The sequence below is a fragment of the Nuphar pumila genome, chromosome 12 (assembly GCF_984573655.1).
Source record: "Nuphar pumila chromosome 12, dmNupPumi1.hap1.1, whole genome shotgun sequence".
In the NCBI taxonomy this organism is placed as follows: domain Eukaryota; kingdom Viridiplantae; phylum Streptophyta; class Magnoliopsida; order Nymphaeales; family Nymphaeaceae; genus Nuphar; species Nuphar pumila.
In genome coordinates this window covers 97344359-97363242 of record NC_143260.1, presented here as the reverse complement: position 1 = coordinate 97363242, position 18884 = coordinate 97344359, and the positions used below count along the sequence as shown (strand labels likewise).

Sequence of the window (18884 nt, the reverse complement as noted above, 5' to 3'; positions counted from 1 at the left end):
AAAAAAAAAAAAAATTCTCATGATGCTATTCTGCCACTTGCAAATGCACAATCCCTTTTTTTAATTTGATTAACTATCAAGTTCACTGAAGACCACACAACCTCAGGCTGTCCCTTTCATTTTTTTATTTTTTTTATATTTATTTATTTTTGGGATAAGCCAGGTTTGTGATGGCTTCCTGTGCCGGTGGGACTCCTTATCAATCCTGCTATCACATTTGACCTCCCACAGCTTTTTAGTTTCAGTATTTTAAACCATTTTGAGGAAATTCAAATTTTTTTAACACCAGCTCAATGTCAGAATCCAAATGTAGGGTTCCAAGCTATCTCTTTTTTTTTAAGGATTTGGTTTCCTTCATGCCAATGCCCTAGAAATAAAATCTCATGGGCTATGTTTAGGGGGTCAATGGGTCCTGTTTACCTAGACCCAGCTCGTACCAAACTCTATCGGGTCTGGATATGGTGATAAATAAGAAGACCAGTTTCAGATTCGGGTCCGGACCTGAAGGTTCGATTAATACATGGTCTCAGATATAGTTTGTGAAATTTTATACCAGACCTGGGCCCCACCCAATTTCTGATTAAGACCCGAAATATTTTCATATAAAAATGATACACAATATTGTTTTATCGGGTATGAACCTGGTCTTGTTCATGTAGTTCATATCGGGTCCGGGTATGGTTTCTCATATGGTAGGTCCAATTAGACCTGAGTCTGGAGCCGATGCCAAACCCACCCGTTGACGTCACAAGGAAATGGCATTTTTGTGGCTGTATCCCTAATGACACGATTCCAACCGCTCAGACATGATGACCGGATACCGACACATGCAAATAATATTTTTAATAACGTGTAATGGTTTTTAATAGTATTTCACATGACAGTGCTTTTTTTATTTAGCAAAAATACTCAAAAATAGCTTTTTATTGATTAAGATATAAAAAATTTAGATCTCCATGTCCTTTTATTAAAAATATATATATATATATATATATATATATATATATATATATATGAAGCTGTGCATCTTAGTCATGTTCACCTGCGTGTCGTGTCGTGTCAAACCTATATGGCTGTGTCTCTGTGACAGCTCATGGGTCGCCTAGAGAAACAAAAGTCCACCCTACAATCAGAACGGTAATGAAAAGATTCAGTCAGACGTCCAACGTGAATCCAGCAAATATTTTTAATATATAGTGCGTGTCAGATCACCGTCAGTGCTTGCTTTGATGCCGTTCATCCTTTTCAGCCGTACGTTTTGAAAACCTTAGATGCCCGTTCATCCATAGCATCAACGACTCTGAAAAAAATGTGGGACCCATCTAGAAGGCGGAGAATCCATCCATGGTATGAACTGAAAAAAGGGCAAGTGAGTCTCTGACCTGATACGCTCTCTTTAATATATGGATTTTAAAACAAGATCTTTATTTTTTGAAAGACAAGCTAGGGTTAGGCAGACCCCAACCAGTTATAAAACGATACTACTGAGATTCGAACTTGCAACATCCCAATACAAGGTGATGTGCACTAACTGCTCCCACCAGACAAGCGGAGCCCCCAATGGTGATTTTAAAACAAGATCTGAATCCATATTTTGGATCTGATTCAGACTGACACGATGCAGTTTTGTCGGTTTCAAATTCAGATTGGCAGTTTTTGTAGAAATGAATTTGAATCAAATCGATCCATTTATACTTTTCATTTTTTTTTTTCAAACCCAAAGCAGTATTATCAGTTAAAAATTCCAGATTCAACTCGGCTACATCAAATCTCTCTCTAGGATCCAGCCTTGCTGGCCAAGATTCAAATATGGATTTCAGATCTACCATAATCATAACCCACATTCAAACCATTTGCACCCGCCCACAAGGGCTCCCCTCATCCGGTAGGAGTGGCGTGAATGTCACCAAGTTAACAAGACATCACAAGTTCGAAACCCATGAGTGGTGTCCCTTGCCGCAAGGTCGAAGCTGGGTGTACTCCTTGGTCGAACCATCCTGGGCCTTCAGCTTAACACAGGACCCCGCTTACCATATCGAATAAACGAGCTGCTCATGACACAGCTTGCCAATTACACGAACCAAACACAAATGAATTTGCGGCAGCTGAACTAAGCTGAATCATGAGCTATACCAGCCTTAAGTTGATCACGTAACCATTAGGCAATCAATATACCACCAATGTGCGGGTCAACATATTAGTGACGCCTTGAAATTTCACAAGCTTGATCTAATTTTTTTGTTGGAAAACAAGATTGAAGCTAATTTTCTTCCACTGTCACGTACCTTACTGGAGGAGGCCTTCCCCGTTTTGTAACTAGCACACTCAATTTTGATGTACTTGACTACATAAATGAACTGGTAGGGGTCTGGCTAACAGCAGCTTTCCTACCGAAAAAAAAAAACTGGTTTCCCAAGGTAACAGAAGTTCATGAACACCATCCAAAAATAGGAAAATATTGGCTACCCTCTTGGTCCTGGGTTCTAAACCCCCATACGTTTTGACCTAATCTAACCCCATAGATGTGTTCAGCATGGCCAAAAAGGTAGAAAAAACACACCTGGGAAATCACCCAACTCCCAAAAGGGCACAAAGCGGTCGGATGCCGATGGGCGTACAAAATCAAATACAAAAGTGACAGAACAATAGAGCGATACAAAGCTCGGCTAGTGGCCAAATGATACACACAAACCTACATCATAGACTACAACAAGATATTTGTCCCAGTAGCCAAAATGAACACAATCCACATTCTCCTATCCATCGCATGCAATCAAGGATGGGATCTGCATCACTTGGACGTCAAAAACGCCTTCCTTCAAGGCGAGCTAGAGGAGGAGGTGTATATGCAACTACCCTCAGGGCACTCACATGCTAACAACGACCTTGTTGTAAACTGAAAAAGGCCTTACACGGCCTGAAACAATCTCCAAGAGCCTGGTATGCCAAGCTCCGCTCCGCTCTAGAGAACAAAAGATTTCAAAGAAGTCAAACTGACAACTCAGTATTTATCAAAAAGGACAGAGAGGACATCACTATTCTACTGGTCTACGTGGATGACATCATCATAACCGAAAGCAACAAGCTCCTCATCGAAGACCTAAAAACATACCTCCACAAGGTATTTGACATCAAAGATCTCAGGAAACTAAGGTTCTTCTTAGGAATCGAGGTTGCATACTCAAAAAAGGGATCTTTCTATCACAAAGAAAGTATGCCTTAGACATCCGACACTCCCATGGATCCAAATGTCAGAATCACGTGTCACGAAGGAGAATCTTCGACAGACATAGAAAGTTATCAACGAATCATCAGGAAACTCGTCTACCTCACCGTCACTCATCCTGATCTCGCCCACGCAGTCAACACCATGAGCAAGTACATGCATGACCCCAAAGTCCCTTACATGCAGGCCATTGTCAGGATTCTAAGATACATAAAGAAAACACCGCGGCATGGCATCCTATTCAAAAGAAACAATCATATCAAGATTGAAGGGTACTCGAATGCTGATCGGGCAGAAGACTCTTATGATCGGAAGTCAACCACTGAAAACTGCATCTTCGTTGGGGGTAACATTGTCGCATGGAAGAGCAAAAAGCAGAGTGTCATAGCTAGAAAGCCGAGTACATAGCCATTGCGTCAACAACCGGAGAACTCTCATGGACCAAATCTCTCTTGAAGGAACTAAACTTCAAAATCGAAGCTCCTATGAGCATGTATTGCGACAACAAGGCAGCCATACATATAGCGGCATACCCAGTCTATCATGAAAAGACCAAGCATATTGAAATTGACTGTCACTTCACCAGAGAAAAAATGACCAAAGGTGAAATCCAAACTCCCTTCACCAAAAGCTCAGAACAATTGGTTGATGCTCTTACAAAGGGAACATGCCCCACCCAATTCGAGCACTGCATAAGCAAGTAGGTATGTTTCAACATACACGCCCAGGGGCGTAGCTAGGGGGGGCAGGACTGGGCTGTAGCCCAGTCCTACCTCCCGAAACAATTTAAAAAAAAAAAAATTAAAATCCCAGTCCTAGCCCAGCCCTGATTCCATATGAAATAGATTTTTATCCATTTTTGTAGCCCATCCGAGTCCTAGCCCAACCCTGACTGCAGCAAATAGTTTGATTTGTCCATATGAAATAGATTTTTATTAATAATTGTAGCCATTTTTTATTTTATCTAAAAAAAAATGTTTTCGAGGGCGCTGCCCCCGAACCCCCGACTATCACACAAATAAAATTTTTTTTGCTACACCCCTGTTTGCCCCCCCCCCTCACATGAATCCTAGCTACGCCCCTGTACACGCCCCACTTGAGGGGGAGTGTTGAAGATAACAGCTGCACCATGCCCTGCGGATGGCAACTTTCAATATTCAGAAAAGGTTTCCACATTTCCTGTTGTATTTCCTATTATCTCTCTAACGGTTGTAACCTTCCTTTATGGGTCTTATGGCTGTTGTACATATATATATCTCTATGCGTGTAAACATGTTCTTAGCAAGGTTGTTAAATGCGATGAGGCGAAGCGAGGCATTGAGCCTGCGCTTCGCCTCTGAGGAGTACGCCTCTCACAACTGATATGGAAGTGAAGCGGTGGGAGGGGAGGCAGGGAGCGGCGGAGGAGCAGTTGGCCGGCACGTGGCGGTGGATCCACCGACACTTGGGGTTAGCACAACCGACGAATCGGGCGGAGGAGGAAGACTTGGGGATGAAGGAGGGGATTCTGGAGGTTGATGAGGGGCAATTTGCGCATCACAGCACACCTCAGTACCTTGAGCGTGCGCCTCGCCTCTGAGGCGTACGCTTCAGGTACTGAGGAGTACGCCTCTCACAACACTGGTTCTTAGTACATTGGAATGAAATACCGCACGAGCTCCCGTGGACGTAGGCCAATATCGACCGAACCACGTACATGATCATGTTCTCTTGTGGCATCCTGCACACACCTGCACTCTCAACTTCACCAAGGGCTGATTTCTACTCAACCAAACATGTAGGTTACATATGGAGGGTCAGATATGCAAGAAAATAAATAAATAAATAAATAATAAAAAATAGAGTTTTCCATTAAGGGGTTTGAAACCACGAGGGTAAACATCAACCCTCCAAAAATAACCCCCCTAAACTGCTAATCATACGTCTTCCAACCCTGGCTTATAGTGACGAGAAATAGAGAATGATCAGTAATTTGATGAAAACGTAGTTGTGCTTTAAAGAAAATCTCCGACAACACAGTGCCATGTCTAAAGGTAAACTACAGATTTCCTAACTGTTACATAGCTTTTCAACAATTGCCTAAGACGCTGCATACACGAGTAACAAAGTGACACTATTCTTCAAAACACAGAAATTATCCAACAAATTACTCCAATCATTTTTCTCCCATTTTAGGGGCTTTGGAAAAAGCCTCCATCTTGAAAACATATAATAGAATGAGCTCACACTAATTTCACACAAAAATATTTTTTCATGAAGTATGCAGCTTCAGCAATACATGCAACTAATTAGCCTTTATAAGAAAAAAAAATCCATAAGCATCCAACGACCTGATAACCAAATAGCACAAGAAGAAATATAAAGGTTTAAACAACTGATTCTTGATCAATACCTGAGAAGTCCACACTCATGCATCCGGCCTGAGGGACACTCATACGCAAAGTGGCCACGCCCACAACAGTTGTTGCAGATGATTGAAACAGCACAGTCCCGACTGATGTGGCCAGGTTGGCTGAATGTGGGGAAAATCACATCCCTTAAAGAAACACCACCATCAATCCCAGATTTTGGTCACTGCCGTGCAACATGGCCTGAGATGTTACACACATTACAGATAGGTTCATTGGTGCAATCACGTGCCAAGTGACCTGTCTTACGGCAATTGTTGCACGCCTTCTCATATTCAGCTGCTATGTGCTCTTGCTTGTAGCAGTTGTTGCAGAGCCTTGTGTCACCATGTGGAAGACCTGCGCCAGAACATTCCCGTGCAAGGTGCCCAGCCCTGCCACAGATATGGCAGAGGGGCTCATTTGAGCATTGGCTAGCCATGTGCCCTGGTTCCCTTCAGTTCCAACACATGGTCTTTGTGGTGCACTCTGAAGCAATATGCCTTCAGCAAGAACGAAAGAATGATGAGCCACCAGTAAATAAAAATACAACCTCTGGATAACCCAAATAAGACAACCCGACCACACTCGGACAAGTTTGATGGACTAGCTTACTTGACAGGTCGATAAGCTGCCCAAGCTGGTGCCTTGCCATACCATGTCAATGTAATTGTCCATGATTTCAAACGGTATGTGAATGAAGATATTCAGTTCAGTTGTACAACTTGTCAACTTACCCAGGAAGTTGGCAGTTGTTACAAACTGCCATGTTCGGGCAATCTCTAGCAAAATGTCCAGGTTGTTTACAGTTATTGCACAATGAATCTCCCCTGCAAATGTCCCGAGACATTTAATTATAATACCAGCAGAATGCTTCTAGTACAGGAAAAATGCTTCTGAAGAAAAAAACCAATGCAGAAGATGATAATTCCAACGTTAAGGCATATGAAGAGTTTGACACAGAAAATCACATCCTCATTTCCTCATAGAAACTTGAAAATGTCCATTTCTGTAAGCATATAGCAAAGATTGCAACAAATAGATTAAACAAGCATCCAAGTCATTAATAATTGATAACCATAGTCACAGATATAGGCGATATTTTGAAAATATCGCAATAATGTCATTGTAAATTCATAAAAAGATATTAAAGGAAAAATATCACAATATGTTGAAAATATCAGAAATTTATATATACTGTGACATTACCTCGATAATATCACAATATTATCAGTTACTTCTACTTTTTACTTCTTTTCTACATCTTAAATATGTTTTTCTTCTTTTATATTTTTTTATTCTATATGTGTTTTACTAAATAAACATGTTATTTTCTTACTTATTTCTGTTATTTTTTTAAAGTTTCTTAAGTGCCAATATTTTCATGAGATTTATCAACTAAACCTATAGCCTATCTGCGATATGGCCAAGAATGATATTTGTGATTATGACCATAACACTTCAACTTCCAAAACATTTTTGTCAAGTTTTAAAACGTAATGCCTTAACCCATGAGAAGAAAAAAATCTAACAAGGCTACCACCAACAGAGATATTACAGTTCAGTTTGATTAAACAAAAGTCAGTTTCTGCATAACAATAAAAAGACTAAACTACAGGCATAAACAGAGTAGTCAAAATGAATTTCCAAGCAGGATCTTGTAATGTTGAAAGAGAAACCGACAAACAGCAACTAATGAAGCAGGAGATATAACATTACAATAATCAACAAATATTATAGAAAAGTTACAAGCTTATTCAGTAGAAATATCATAATCAGCTGCCTCACAGAGGGAGGGAAAGGTGATAGGACAGGACAAATAAGTCACAGAAAGAATATGAAAGTAATTAATCAAAACAAGCTAAGATCATCAAAATGGTTGTTCAAGGCAAATCCATCAAGCCATTACTAAAAACCATAGTCAACGATATCACAGATATTTTGAATATATAGCGAACTTACCTTAAAATATCAGCAAAATATTACGATATTTTTGGAAAAAAATATCTTACTTTTACATATTTTATGCCTAGGTTTTCTATTTTTTTCATTTCTTTTGTATTTTAAAAAAATTAAAACTTTATTTCTATTTTTGCCAGAAAAGTAATACAAAACCTTTTTATTTTCATATCTATTTTATTATTATTTACATTTTTCAATTTTTAAACTTTTGAATTTTTTCGGAGAAAAAACACTTTTTCAAAAATTCAAGAAAAACCCTTAGCGAGAAATTATTTGAGAACAATACTGATAACTATGCTAAAAACTAATAATTAGTTTCTGATAAGGAAAAGGAAAAGTTTACTGAAAGAGATCAACAAAGGAACATGATGGTTCACAACTCAAAAAATAAATGAAAGACAAAGATAATGTGCTTCTAGCAAAGGCAACTAGAATCAAAAGAAAGAACTCCTTGTTTCTCTCCATGTTTTTAGATGAGCTACCTCGAGGTCAGCTTAAGCTCATGACAAAGCGAGCTCGAGCTTGAACTCGAACTCGAACTCGTATGGAGCCAAAATAAGTCAAGCTTGACTAGAATAAGCTTGGCTCATCTAGCATTTACAAGCTTCATATGGTAATGATACGGTGCACTGGGTGCACCTACACCCTAACCAAGTCTGTTGAATCTATTTTGAACAAATGGATGTGATAATTCAAAAAAGATACCTGGCATTTATGAGAGTGCTGCATTTAATATGGAGCACCTTCAGCCTTTTTAGAATTGCATCTTTGTGAGAGCATTAAATTTAAGATAGGTTTAGTAACACATACTAAACGCAATGCCCTTACAAACACAATGCATCTTTTTCTAAATGATCGTAATCGTTGGATCAAAACAGATCCAACAGACTTGATTAGGGTGTACGTGCACTTGGTGGACCATGTGTGTCCATATATATATATATATATATGGTGTGCATGCCAATTTTCACCATTTTTTTTTCATTTTTTTAACTCTAACCATACAAATGTGTTCCTTGCGATCAACTTGGGGGAACTGGCTTTTGGATCGTCCAGTTCCAGTATGTAGGCAAGTTTTTTTAAGAGTTGAAATAGCATTATACCACAATTTTCTAAATTTAAACTTTATAAGATTATGTTTTCTTGACCGAGGGCTAATTCCTAGTAAATGGATCATCACATCCGTGTGATCAGATCACCAGAAAATGGTGGCTATCACCATTGCACTTATGGAGTGCACACACACACATATATATATATATATATATATATATATATATATATATATATATATATATATATAGAGAGAGAGAGAGAGAGAGAGAGAGAGAGAGAGAGAGAGAGAGAGTTGCGCAAGTACCTACGGGAGTCCGCCATGGTGTGATGGACGGCAAAAAAAAGACACGAAAAAGGGGCTGAAGAGCTTTGTCAATCAATAAAATTTTTTGGGTAATATGTAAAAGTCTTCCCTAATATTTTCAATTCACAGATCAGAAAAAAACTCTTATATTTTTACTGTAAAAATTCTTGGACTGAAGCTGGTTTTTCTGTCAATAGACACACGTATAAAATTTTGCTCCATGAAGAAATAGTGATTCAATACCCTATTCAAAGGTCTATAATTTTTTTAGTTTTTATGATAATATATTGATCTGTTACTTTTCAATCGAATCCATTATTGCTTTCAAACTCCTTACCAATATTTTTATATTTATTCTAGACCAAACCCCTATTACGAAATTACACATATTTTGATTTCCTTTAAGTAATAAATTCTCACCAATTTGAATAAAGTTCGCGTACTTATTGGTAAGAGTTAAATATTTTCTTTTATTTTACATGGATTTCAACACATATCCAAAAATCAACCAAAAAATCTATAAATCTGATTTGCTGATTTTTTCACAATAGGACATACCAGATTTGATTTTGTACATAGGCTAGGTTTCCTGGTTCATGTTACAAAAACAATAACCTTCAAACGATAGACTTTATGGCCAAGCCCTATTTACTAGGACTTTGTGTACATGTCCACACAACCCATGTAAAAGGATTTCATCATAATCTAATTCCTTTGAGCACTAAAATTTTCTTACCGATGTTGTTTAGTTAGGAAAATCCTAACAACATATAGCTATTTTATGAATTCAATCATCAACATGAAAACACATATGCAACTACATCTAAACATGGATTTCTAAGCATGTTGCATACACAATCTATCAAACATGATGTTGTAACATGTTAAAGAAATCCATGCATGATTTAAAAAATAAACGAATTCATGCTTTTGTGAAGATCTAATTCACATCTTTAAAAAATATCATTTTCATGAAATAATATAGATTTTTTTAAAAATCGATTTTATTCTTAATCATTTAAAACCTCTTTCACATCAATTTCAACATCATACATCATTTAATTATGTATACAATTAAGTAAACATGCTTAATCAAAACTTATTTGCATCTAAGATACAAGACAACATGATTTTCCAAAACCAATTTTTGGTAAAACACCAAAACAAATCTTGTTTTTCAAAGAAAACATTATTTTGAAATATATCAGTATGAGGTATGTCATGTATAGACATTTACAACCTCTTTAAAACAAGTTCTATGGCTGATCCAACATGGATCACCATTGATCTTGATTTTGCATTCTCTATGTACCCAAAATTTATTTTCGAGCCTATATGATAGAGGTACATAACTTAAACGCGAGTTCTATCAGATTAAACGTTTTCCCCACTTGATGAAACCTCCACAAACAACTTCGATGGCTGCTAGAATCTTCTGTGAAGCTTGAAGAAGAAGAGAGGAAAAGAGAGCAAGAGAAAGAGAGAAATTTTCAAAGGAGTGGGGCACCCCTCTTGGTATCTCTCCTTATAGCCAAGGCTGGGGCTAGCTTGCCTTAGCTTCCCAAAATGCTAAGGAAAGCGGGTGGGTCGTCCCTCTCCCTTAGCCTTTTTCTCTTTCCAAAATACAACACAAGTTGAACTTTTCAAACTTTTCTTTTCTTTTTTGTTTTTTTTTCTTCCTTCTTTCTTTTTTTTCTTTCTTTGGTTTTTGGAAACCAATGTACAGCCCCACAGGAGTGGGCCCACCTAGGAGGCATCCCACCCTCTTATGCTAACTTTCTTCTTTACATTAATTAATATATTTATTATTATTTTTTTAAAATCTAATATTTTCAAAATTGATCTTGAATCGTATCAAGTCTTGGATTTCAAACCAAATCCAAATCCAAATCCAAATCCAGAAAATCTTTAAACCTAATTCGGATCCAAATCTCTTTTCTAAATCCAAATTTAGGTGAAATTAATTTTAAACCCAAATTAAAATTAAAATTAAAACTAAAACTAAAACTAAAATTAAAATTAAAATTAAAATTAAAATTAAAATTAAAATTAAAATTAAAATTACAATTAAAATTAAAATTAAAATTAAAATTAAAATTAAAATTAAAATTAAAATTAAAATTAAAATTAAAATTAAAATTAAAAGTAACATTAAAATTAAAATTAAAATTAAAATTAAAATTAAAATTAAAATTAAAATTAAAATTAAAATTAAAATTAAAATTAAAATTAAAATTAAAATTAAAATTAAAATTAAAATTAAAATTAAAATTAAAATTAAAATTAAAATTAAAATTAAAATTAAAATTAAAATTAAAATTAAAATTAAAATTAAAATTAAAATTAAAATTAAAATTTCATTAAATTTTAATTTATCCGATTTTAACTCCAGAGTTAAATTTGAATTTCATTTTAACTTTCGATAAAATTTCAATTCACTTGAAATTTTATTTTCAATCAATGTATCACATAAATTATAATTCACAAGCATATTCAAATAAATTAAAGCCATAATAAATCATCTTTATTTATTTAAATAATCTTAAAATTTTTGGCTTACTAGTCACTGGCAAGGAAATGGGCGAATTGGTACCACCGTCATTGTGTGTCATCAATCCAACCATTTTTCATTGGTGATTGGCTAGAAAATATTACATTTTTTAAATGTTTTCCAAAGAAAAAAAGGATGGCTGCCATTTTTCAGCCACCGGTAAGAAAGGTGTCACTAGCGCCAAACGACACTAGCGTAACCATTTTTCTCTAAGTAATAGGGAGATTGAGGATTGATCAGAGAGTTGAGTTGGAATTCATAATTTATTTATTTATTTAAATTATTTCCCATTTACAATTAATTTATTGTAATTTTTAGTTATTTCTTACAATTTCCTTTATTTTTATTTTTTTCCAGTTAATTCTTAGTTTGTTAGATTTTCTTCATGATTTTGGGTTTCGAGAGATTGCATGAGGAGCACACCCCATTTTGGGGCGTACCCATGGGTTTCGAACTCGTGATGTCCCTTCAACTTGATATATTCAGAAGTCACTGCCACCAAATAAAAGTTTTCTGATGAGCACCCAATGTGAATGATAGTGACAACTATCATGATATTTGTGAAATATAGCTGATATTTTGTGCATATTAATTTTCTAGGGTTTGAAGATTGTGTTCGTTTAATTTAAATTATTGTGGTTTTATCTTGACATGTATGTTTTTTAACCATAAACTCTTGAGAAATGGTGGTTTTGTATACTTTTATATCTTTGTAAATATTTATTATTTTATATTTATATTTTTCTCATTTTTTGTTTTATTCATTTTGCCTATAAAAATGGGATAAATGTAAAATATTTAAAATTTTCACAAAAAGTTGGATGTCGTTAAATCTCCATTTTAAATTGACAGATGATTTGGATTGAGATTTTTATGTTGGAAACAAGAGTTCCAAATTCTCGTTTTAAAATTTGTCAAAGCTCGAGTATGTATGTCTTCGGTAAAACAAAACTTAAAAGATATATTTAAGTAAAATAAAAGTTGGGGTATCAACGGGTCGGACCCTGAAAAAAATGATAGGATCCAGACCTGGATCTGAATACAAGTGTCGGTACTGGGTTTGGATCCATGTTCAACTGGACCTACCATAAGAAAAATCATACCCAGGTCTTATTAGGATTTGATAAACTAGACCTGGCCCATACCCAGAAGATAACATTTTTATATTTTTCAAGTTATTTTTATACAACTTTGTTAATAATTTAATTATTTACGTTTCCTAAATGTTTAGACTCCACTACTTTCTCATTTAACATTTTATTTTTTAGATTTCTTACATTTACTAAGCTGGGTGTACTCTCTATGGGAGAGGGTGTTGCGTGTGCATCCCCGGAACATGCATTGTAGCTACAATGCACGTTTCAGGGTCCCCACTGAGCATCGTGTGGCGCTCAGTGGGGTGTACGGAGGAGCCATACACTGCTTTACATCAGCCTGCAAGATGTACGGTGGTGTATGGTTCCCCCATACACCCCACTGAGCGCCGCGCGGTGGGAACTCAGAAACACGCACTGTAGCTACAGTGTGTGTTCCTGGGGGGAACATATAACCTTCCCTCGTCTAATGGGCAACGAGACTTGAGGTTTTTACACCAATCAACTTGTGACTAGGGTGGTTTTCTCTTATTATTAAAAAAAAGATTATGTTAAAAATATAAAAAATGTATTGACCAACGTTGCAAAATTTATTTCATCACTTTAACCCTGCAAATGCCTCAAAGGGGTTTGGCGTAGTGGAATGGAACCTAGGCCGCTTCACAGGTGCTCTAGGCTCAAATCTCATAGGTGTCACCTCTTCTGCAAGCCGAAGCGTGGCAACTCTCTTTGGATGAGGGGTAAGCCCATGGAGTTTTATGCTGCTAGAACAATGACCGTAAGTATGGCAAGCAAAGTGAGTGCGACTAGCTTTCTAATCTTGGGGTGATTTCGTATAAGTATAAAAAATTCCGCAAACGCGTTCAACATAGTCCATTTACCAATAAATGCATATTTGATTGAGTATTTTTACATAAAAATATGATTTTCTTAACCTTGATCTTTTAAATATTATAGACCATTAAATTTTGAAGCCTTTATTGATAAAAAAAAATCAAGAAAATGTGATAGAATAATTTATTTATATTACAGGGTAGCTAATATTTTTCTTAAAAATATTAACCTATGGATGTAGCTATTGTCTTTTGTCAGCATGTAAAAAAATATACTTTGAGGTTTTTTTACAAAAATGTATGTCGATCTTTTGATAAATCAGATTCATACAATCAAAGTACTTATAATTCAAAACCGCTACCAAGTTTTGTTTTCAGTTATTCAAATTCATAGTCATAGTAACTATACCCCTTAAACCGTAGTTAATACTAAATGACATCAAAATTATCAGTATTAAACTGATTAAACATAGTTAAAGCATCAATGTGACAGCCTACTTGCCCCAAGCTCTTACCAAGGGTAAAAAAGGTTAATAATTGGTGCTATTGAAGGCATGAAAATATTGAGTATAAACTAACTTTTTTAAATACTCTGATTTTTTTGTGGATGATGTGATCTAGTACAAGGTTTTTTAGTAAAAATAAGTTTTGAATTATGTGATTGTGACACATAAGTAGGTTTTTTAAGAGTTTACAGATTGACTTACAATACACTAAAATTTCATGTCCCAAAATATCATATTTTTGATTGAAATAACATAATTCAAAGTTTAATCCTAAACAAAGGAACCATGGTGAACACATTTCTTTAGTCAGATTGGGTCGATAAAGTTTGATTTTAATATTTTCAGCTCAATAGTTTTGGGCCTTTGGTAGCACCAAATATTAACTAGTAGGGTTGTAGATAGGTCTAATTGGGGTAGGATCTAGCCATTACTGGGTCCGACCCAATTGGATTTGACACAATGGGATTGAGATTTGAATTCGGAATCAGACATTTGATAGAAATTTTTTTCTGCCAGACTGAAGGAATTTTTTCTATAAAAAATGACAGTTTTTAGAAAAACTATTCTTTCAAAATTTTTCTTTCATTTGGAATGGTTGGAAAAGTTGTCATTTTTCCTACCATTTTATTGCTTTTCAATAACAGCAAATATAAGAAAGTTAATAATGCTCGAGAATGTGCACCTAAATCGCTTTACTTTCATAGCTAAATACATCTCGCTCTCTCTCTCTCCGCTGACGGTAGTGTAGTATACAGCTGAATAATCGATTAAGACTGCCCTAAAAGTTGACGGTAGTGTAGTATACAGCTCTCTCTCTCTCTCTCTCCGCTGAAGATGAAGAGGGTGGTGTGGGTGAGAGGTGGGGGAACCATCCTAAACCGTCTCCTTTCCTCATCTTCCACCAACCCCGCGGCCCCAACACCCACACCCTCCACATCCCTCTTCGTATCAGGTAAGGACCTCTGGTTTTTCCCTGTTTTTGTTCTCCTTCGTTTTGGATGGTCAAGTTCCTCTGCACTAAAACAAAACCAACAAGTCGATACCCATTTTTGATGTTTGCATTCTTGATCAATTGATAACAGAGGCCGTTTGATTTGTGTTTCCTTCTCTACATAGAGTCACACACTCATTGAGCTTCATCATTTTTTGCTTGGATTCTCTCTCTCGTTTAACTGTCCCAACATCACGCAAAACCTACTGAAACCCAAATGTGGGAAGAAAACATAAAATTTGAGAATAACACGCAAACCATGGATTAAAGAAGTTGAATATAAGGGAGTTAACAATGTAGCAATCTCTCTCTCTCTTTTTTTATAACCCAAGAAACCGCACCCGCCATGAAAACCTCGTCCCTCGCTCAGCCTGCCATATTGTCACGCCAGCGGCGTAACACTCAGGGATGTCAACAGGTCGGATCTAGGCACTATCAATCTGACTTAATTGCTAATCGGATTCAGATTCAGATGGAAGATCTTAGTTGGTTGGGGTTTTAATCGATTTCGGAATTCCGATTTCATTAAAAAATTAATACTGAATCCGAATCCGATTTTTAATCTGATACGGATTTGGCTACCGAATCCGACTAATAAGTTTCGGATTCAGGCTGGATATTGGGTTACATCTGACCTGTTGACATCCCTACTCCTAAGCTAGGGCGTCCACCCCTAGGGCCTATGCTGGGCATCAGCTTGTGCAGGAGGGTGACACCCATGGGGGCCAAGGCCTCACCCCGCTACGCCAACCCCCATCGCGGCATGTAGCAACCTCTTGATAGAGTTCAATAAGCTAAGGTGTTATTCTTCTTCAAAGAAACTGGGAATGCTGTTATAGCAAATAGATCAAGTTCTTTTAGACATGTAGATGGCATAACAGTGTAGGAGAATGTGGATTATGCTGTCCCTTATTTCATTAGGTCACCATTAAGACCCTCTAAAAATTATAGTTTTAGGTGTTTTATGTTACATCTGAACGTTAGATGTGTTTATCATTGTTTACTCAATAGAAAAAATATTTTTTGTTAAGAATCTTATTCCCAAATGGTTGATACTGTATTAAAATTTGATGATAACAAATTCACATTTTCACATCAAATCAAGTCAAAACAAAGCTTGTTTCTTAATAAATAAGCAATGGTAAACACATCTAACGACTTAGATCTAACATAAAACGCCTAAAATTATGACTTTTGGAGGATCCTAATGGTGACTTAACGAAAAAAGGGGCAGCATAATCCCCATTCTGTCAATAGTGGTTGTCTAGCTGTTGATTATGGGGCATGTTTTGTAACATTCGTTTCCAGAAGGTAGGCTTCTAAATTATGAAAGAATTTGGCTTTCTTAAATAATTGGTGTCTCTTCTTTGTGGAAGAGTTTATCAAGATTCCATTGAGGATTTCAATGTTATGGCTAAAATGGTTTTCTTTTATTTTAAGTTTATGCAATTTTTGCCTTTTGGTATTTGTTTTTTCCCAATATGGTGTTACTGCACAGTACCTCAATGATTAGTTTGTTAACTTATAGCTAGAGTGGTGGAAATTAGTCAGTGGCTGGTTGGCCTAGTTGATTAAGCTCAAGTTCCTCCATCACATCATTGGTGATCAAGCTGATCACCATGACACATTTTCCTAGTGTCTTACATGTTTGGTTGAGTCTCATGAGATTTGAACTCTCATGAAAATGAGAGAATAAATCTCATTGGGATCAGCTAAACAAACATGATAAATGGACTCTCATTTGCCTTTACAAATGTAGGTTGCTTTCTCATTTAAATGAGAATCAGAATCACATGGAGCCTCATGTGATTCTGATTCATATGATTCCAAATCATATTTGATTTGGAATTACATGTGGTTCAGCAAACCAAACTGGATGGGGTAATTCGGTTTAAAGAGTGTTCTGTTTACTCTGTTGGAAGGGACATGGTGTTAATTCAAGGACTATGAAGCCTTTGTTGATAAGAAACACCTTTTTATCTTTTAACTGGATGAGATATGAGTTGGGATTCTTGGGAATATCCAATCCTTTCCTTCAGTGTCAAGATATGCAAAATCCAGGTTCAAGTTCAGGAATGTTTGTTGGAATTAGAAATGTGTTGGTGGTTGTTTTACCATCTTGTGTTATGCATATCCATATAGTAATTTATGTATTGCTGAAATTAAAAAGCTGATGTTTTACGGAATATGTAACCATGGTCTACCTTATGGGGTATAGTGGTCTACCTTATGTGTTTGTTGTTGTTGGTGATGTTTTTCTCTGATGTGTACATTCATCTACATTTATAAACTATTGTTTTGCATATAAAGATCAAAATATTTCAGTAATGAGGGCATGAGATTGATCACTTAATGAGAAATCTGAAGCTACTGCAATAAGTGATTGGTGAACAGGGCTTCAAATTCTATCATAAGCATTTCCATCTTTCTGGAGAACATAGTGTTGAAGGGATACCCCTAAATGGCATGTTTTCTGGATTTCTTACATTGCAGGGCTCAATAAGAGAACAACACCTGAGAAACTGAAAGAGGCCTTCTCAAAATTTGGCCTAGTCCTTCAAGGTAATTGTTTCTTTTGATCTTCATTCTCAGGCTGTTCACTCTTAAGACATCACCTGCAATACACGAGATAGTAATCTGCTGATGTTATTTTCAGCTAAGGTGATAACTGATCGAACCTATGGCTATTCAAGAGGGTTTGGATTTGTTACATATGCAACGCTAGAAGAGGCAGAGCAGGGTATAAATGGCATGGATGGCCAGGTCTGATCTTGTTCATTAAGACATTTATGTTTAACACCACTGTGGTAGTTGCCCATGTGGTCAGCAGGGTCCTGTGTCAAGCTGAGGGCCCAGGATCGAATCCCACTGGCGCATGGGGCTGCTGTTGCTTTATCATGGTTGGGGAAGGTAGGGCTGGGTGGTCATGTCTTCAACCCGGAGTTTTTCCTCGCAGGGAGGTGGGCCCATTAAGTGACCCGGTTGTCGGTGAGGGTTCCTTCATCATTAAAAAAAGTCATTTATGTTTGATAAGTTGCTTACAGAGGCTTGATGGATGCTCTTATGGACTTTTGCTCAAAATCATGCCAAACGATATCATTTCTATAAAGGGTATCTTTCACTAGCCTCATCCATTAAATATTTACTGGCATGGAAATGACTAGACTGCACTCCACTACTGGGTTTTCAATTTTGGGTTACAAGTGATGTTCTAGGGCCATGAGTACGATTGTCAGGATCCTTTAGTTCAGATTATCCTACCCCATTATACTGGGGCCTTTGGTCACTTGGGCAGATGCATCTGTAACCCACAACCCTGGTGAATATTGTCTAGCTGGATCTTTCTTATGTATTCTAATGTTGTTTGCTCACTCATCTTATGGTTTTGATGTTGCAGTTTCTTGATGGCTGGGTCATTTTTGCTGAATATGCGCGATCGAAGCCAAGGGACTCTGCTAATTCACCCAATCCTAGCTCATCACCAGCAACTGGTTATTAGCTAGTATCCAGAATCCAGATTGTATTATGATCATAATACCATTAAGGGCCGGTGAGACTATTATCTGTGTGATTTATATAGCTTTGTCAAAAAGTTGAGTTGTCTTCCATACTGCATCGTGTATTAAACAATGTGAAGTAATATGTGCATCAAGGCCAACGGACTCTGCATTTCTTCTTTATCTTGGGCTCAAACTTGAAATGAATTTAATTAGTATTAAATATGGTACTTTCTTTTTTCATTTCTCTAATTTCATTTGTTATTGAGAAATCTTGTTAACTTTTGTTCTATTGCTTCTTCAAAATATTGGCTGTGTGGTACAGGCTTGAAGTGCAAAATCTGTACCTCCTTGTATCAATATTTTTTAGCACTTTTGTCTATTTTATTGTGTGCTAACACCGATGAATCCATTGCATTCAATTTAGTGATCTCCTGTGAACCACTCATCTGCTTGAACAGCCTAAAGTTGTTTTAC

The 18884-nt window shown here is 36.5% G+C and overlaps 1 protein-coding gene and 1 pseudogene across 1 annotated transcript; one reads left to right on the top strand and one right to left on the bottom strand.

Moving 5' to 3' along the window:
• Nucleotides 1-5611: 5611 nt before the first annotated feature.
• LOC149821256 (uncharacterized) lies at nt 5612-8952 on the bottom strand (annotated as a pseudogene).
• Nucleotides 8953-14752: 5800 nt separating this feature from the next.
• On the top strand, nt 14753-18633 carry LOC149821255 (organelle RRM domain-containing protein 2, mitochondrial-like). Its single transcript, XM_089983539.1, has 4 exons — nt 14753-14871; nt 17404-17472; nt 17567-17673; nt 18308-18633. Exons 1-4 carry the CDS (start codon nt 14754-14756, stop codon nt 18407-18409), a joined length of 396 nt encoding a protein of 131 aa, XP_089839665.1. The 5' UTR covers nt 14753; the 3' UTR covers nt 18410-18633.
• Nucleotides 18634-18884: the final 251 nt, after the last annotated feature.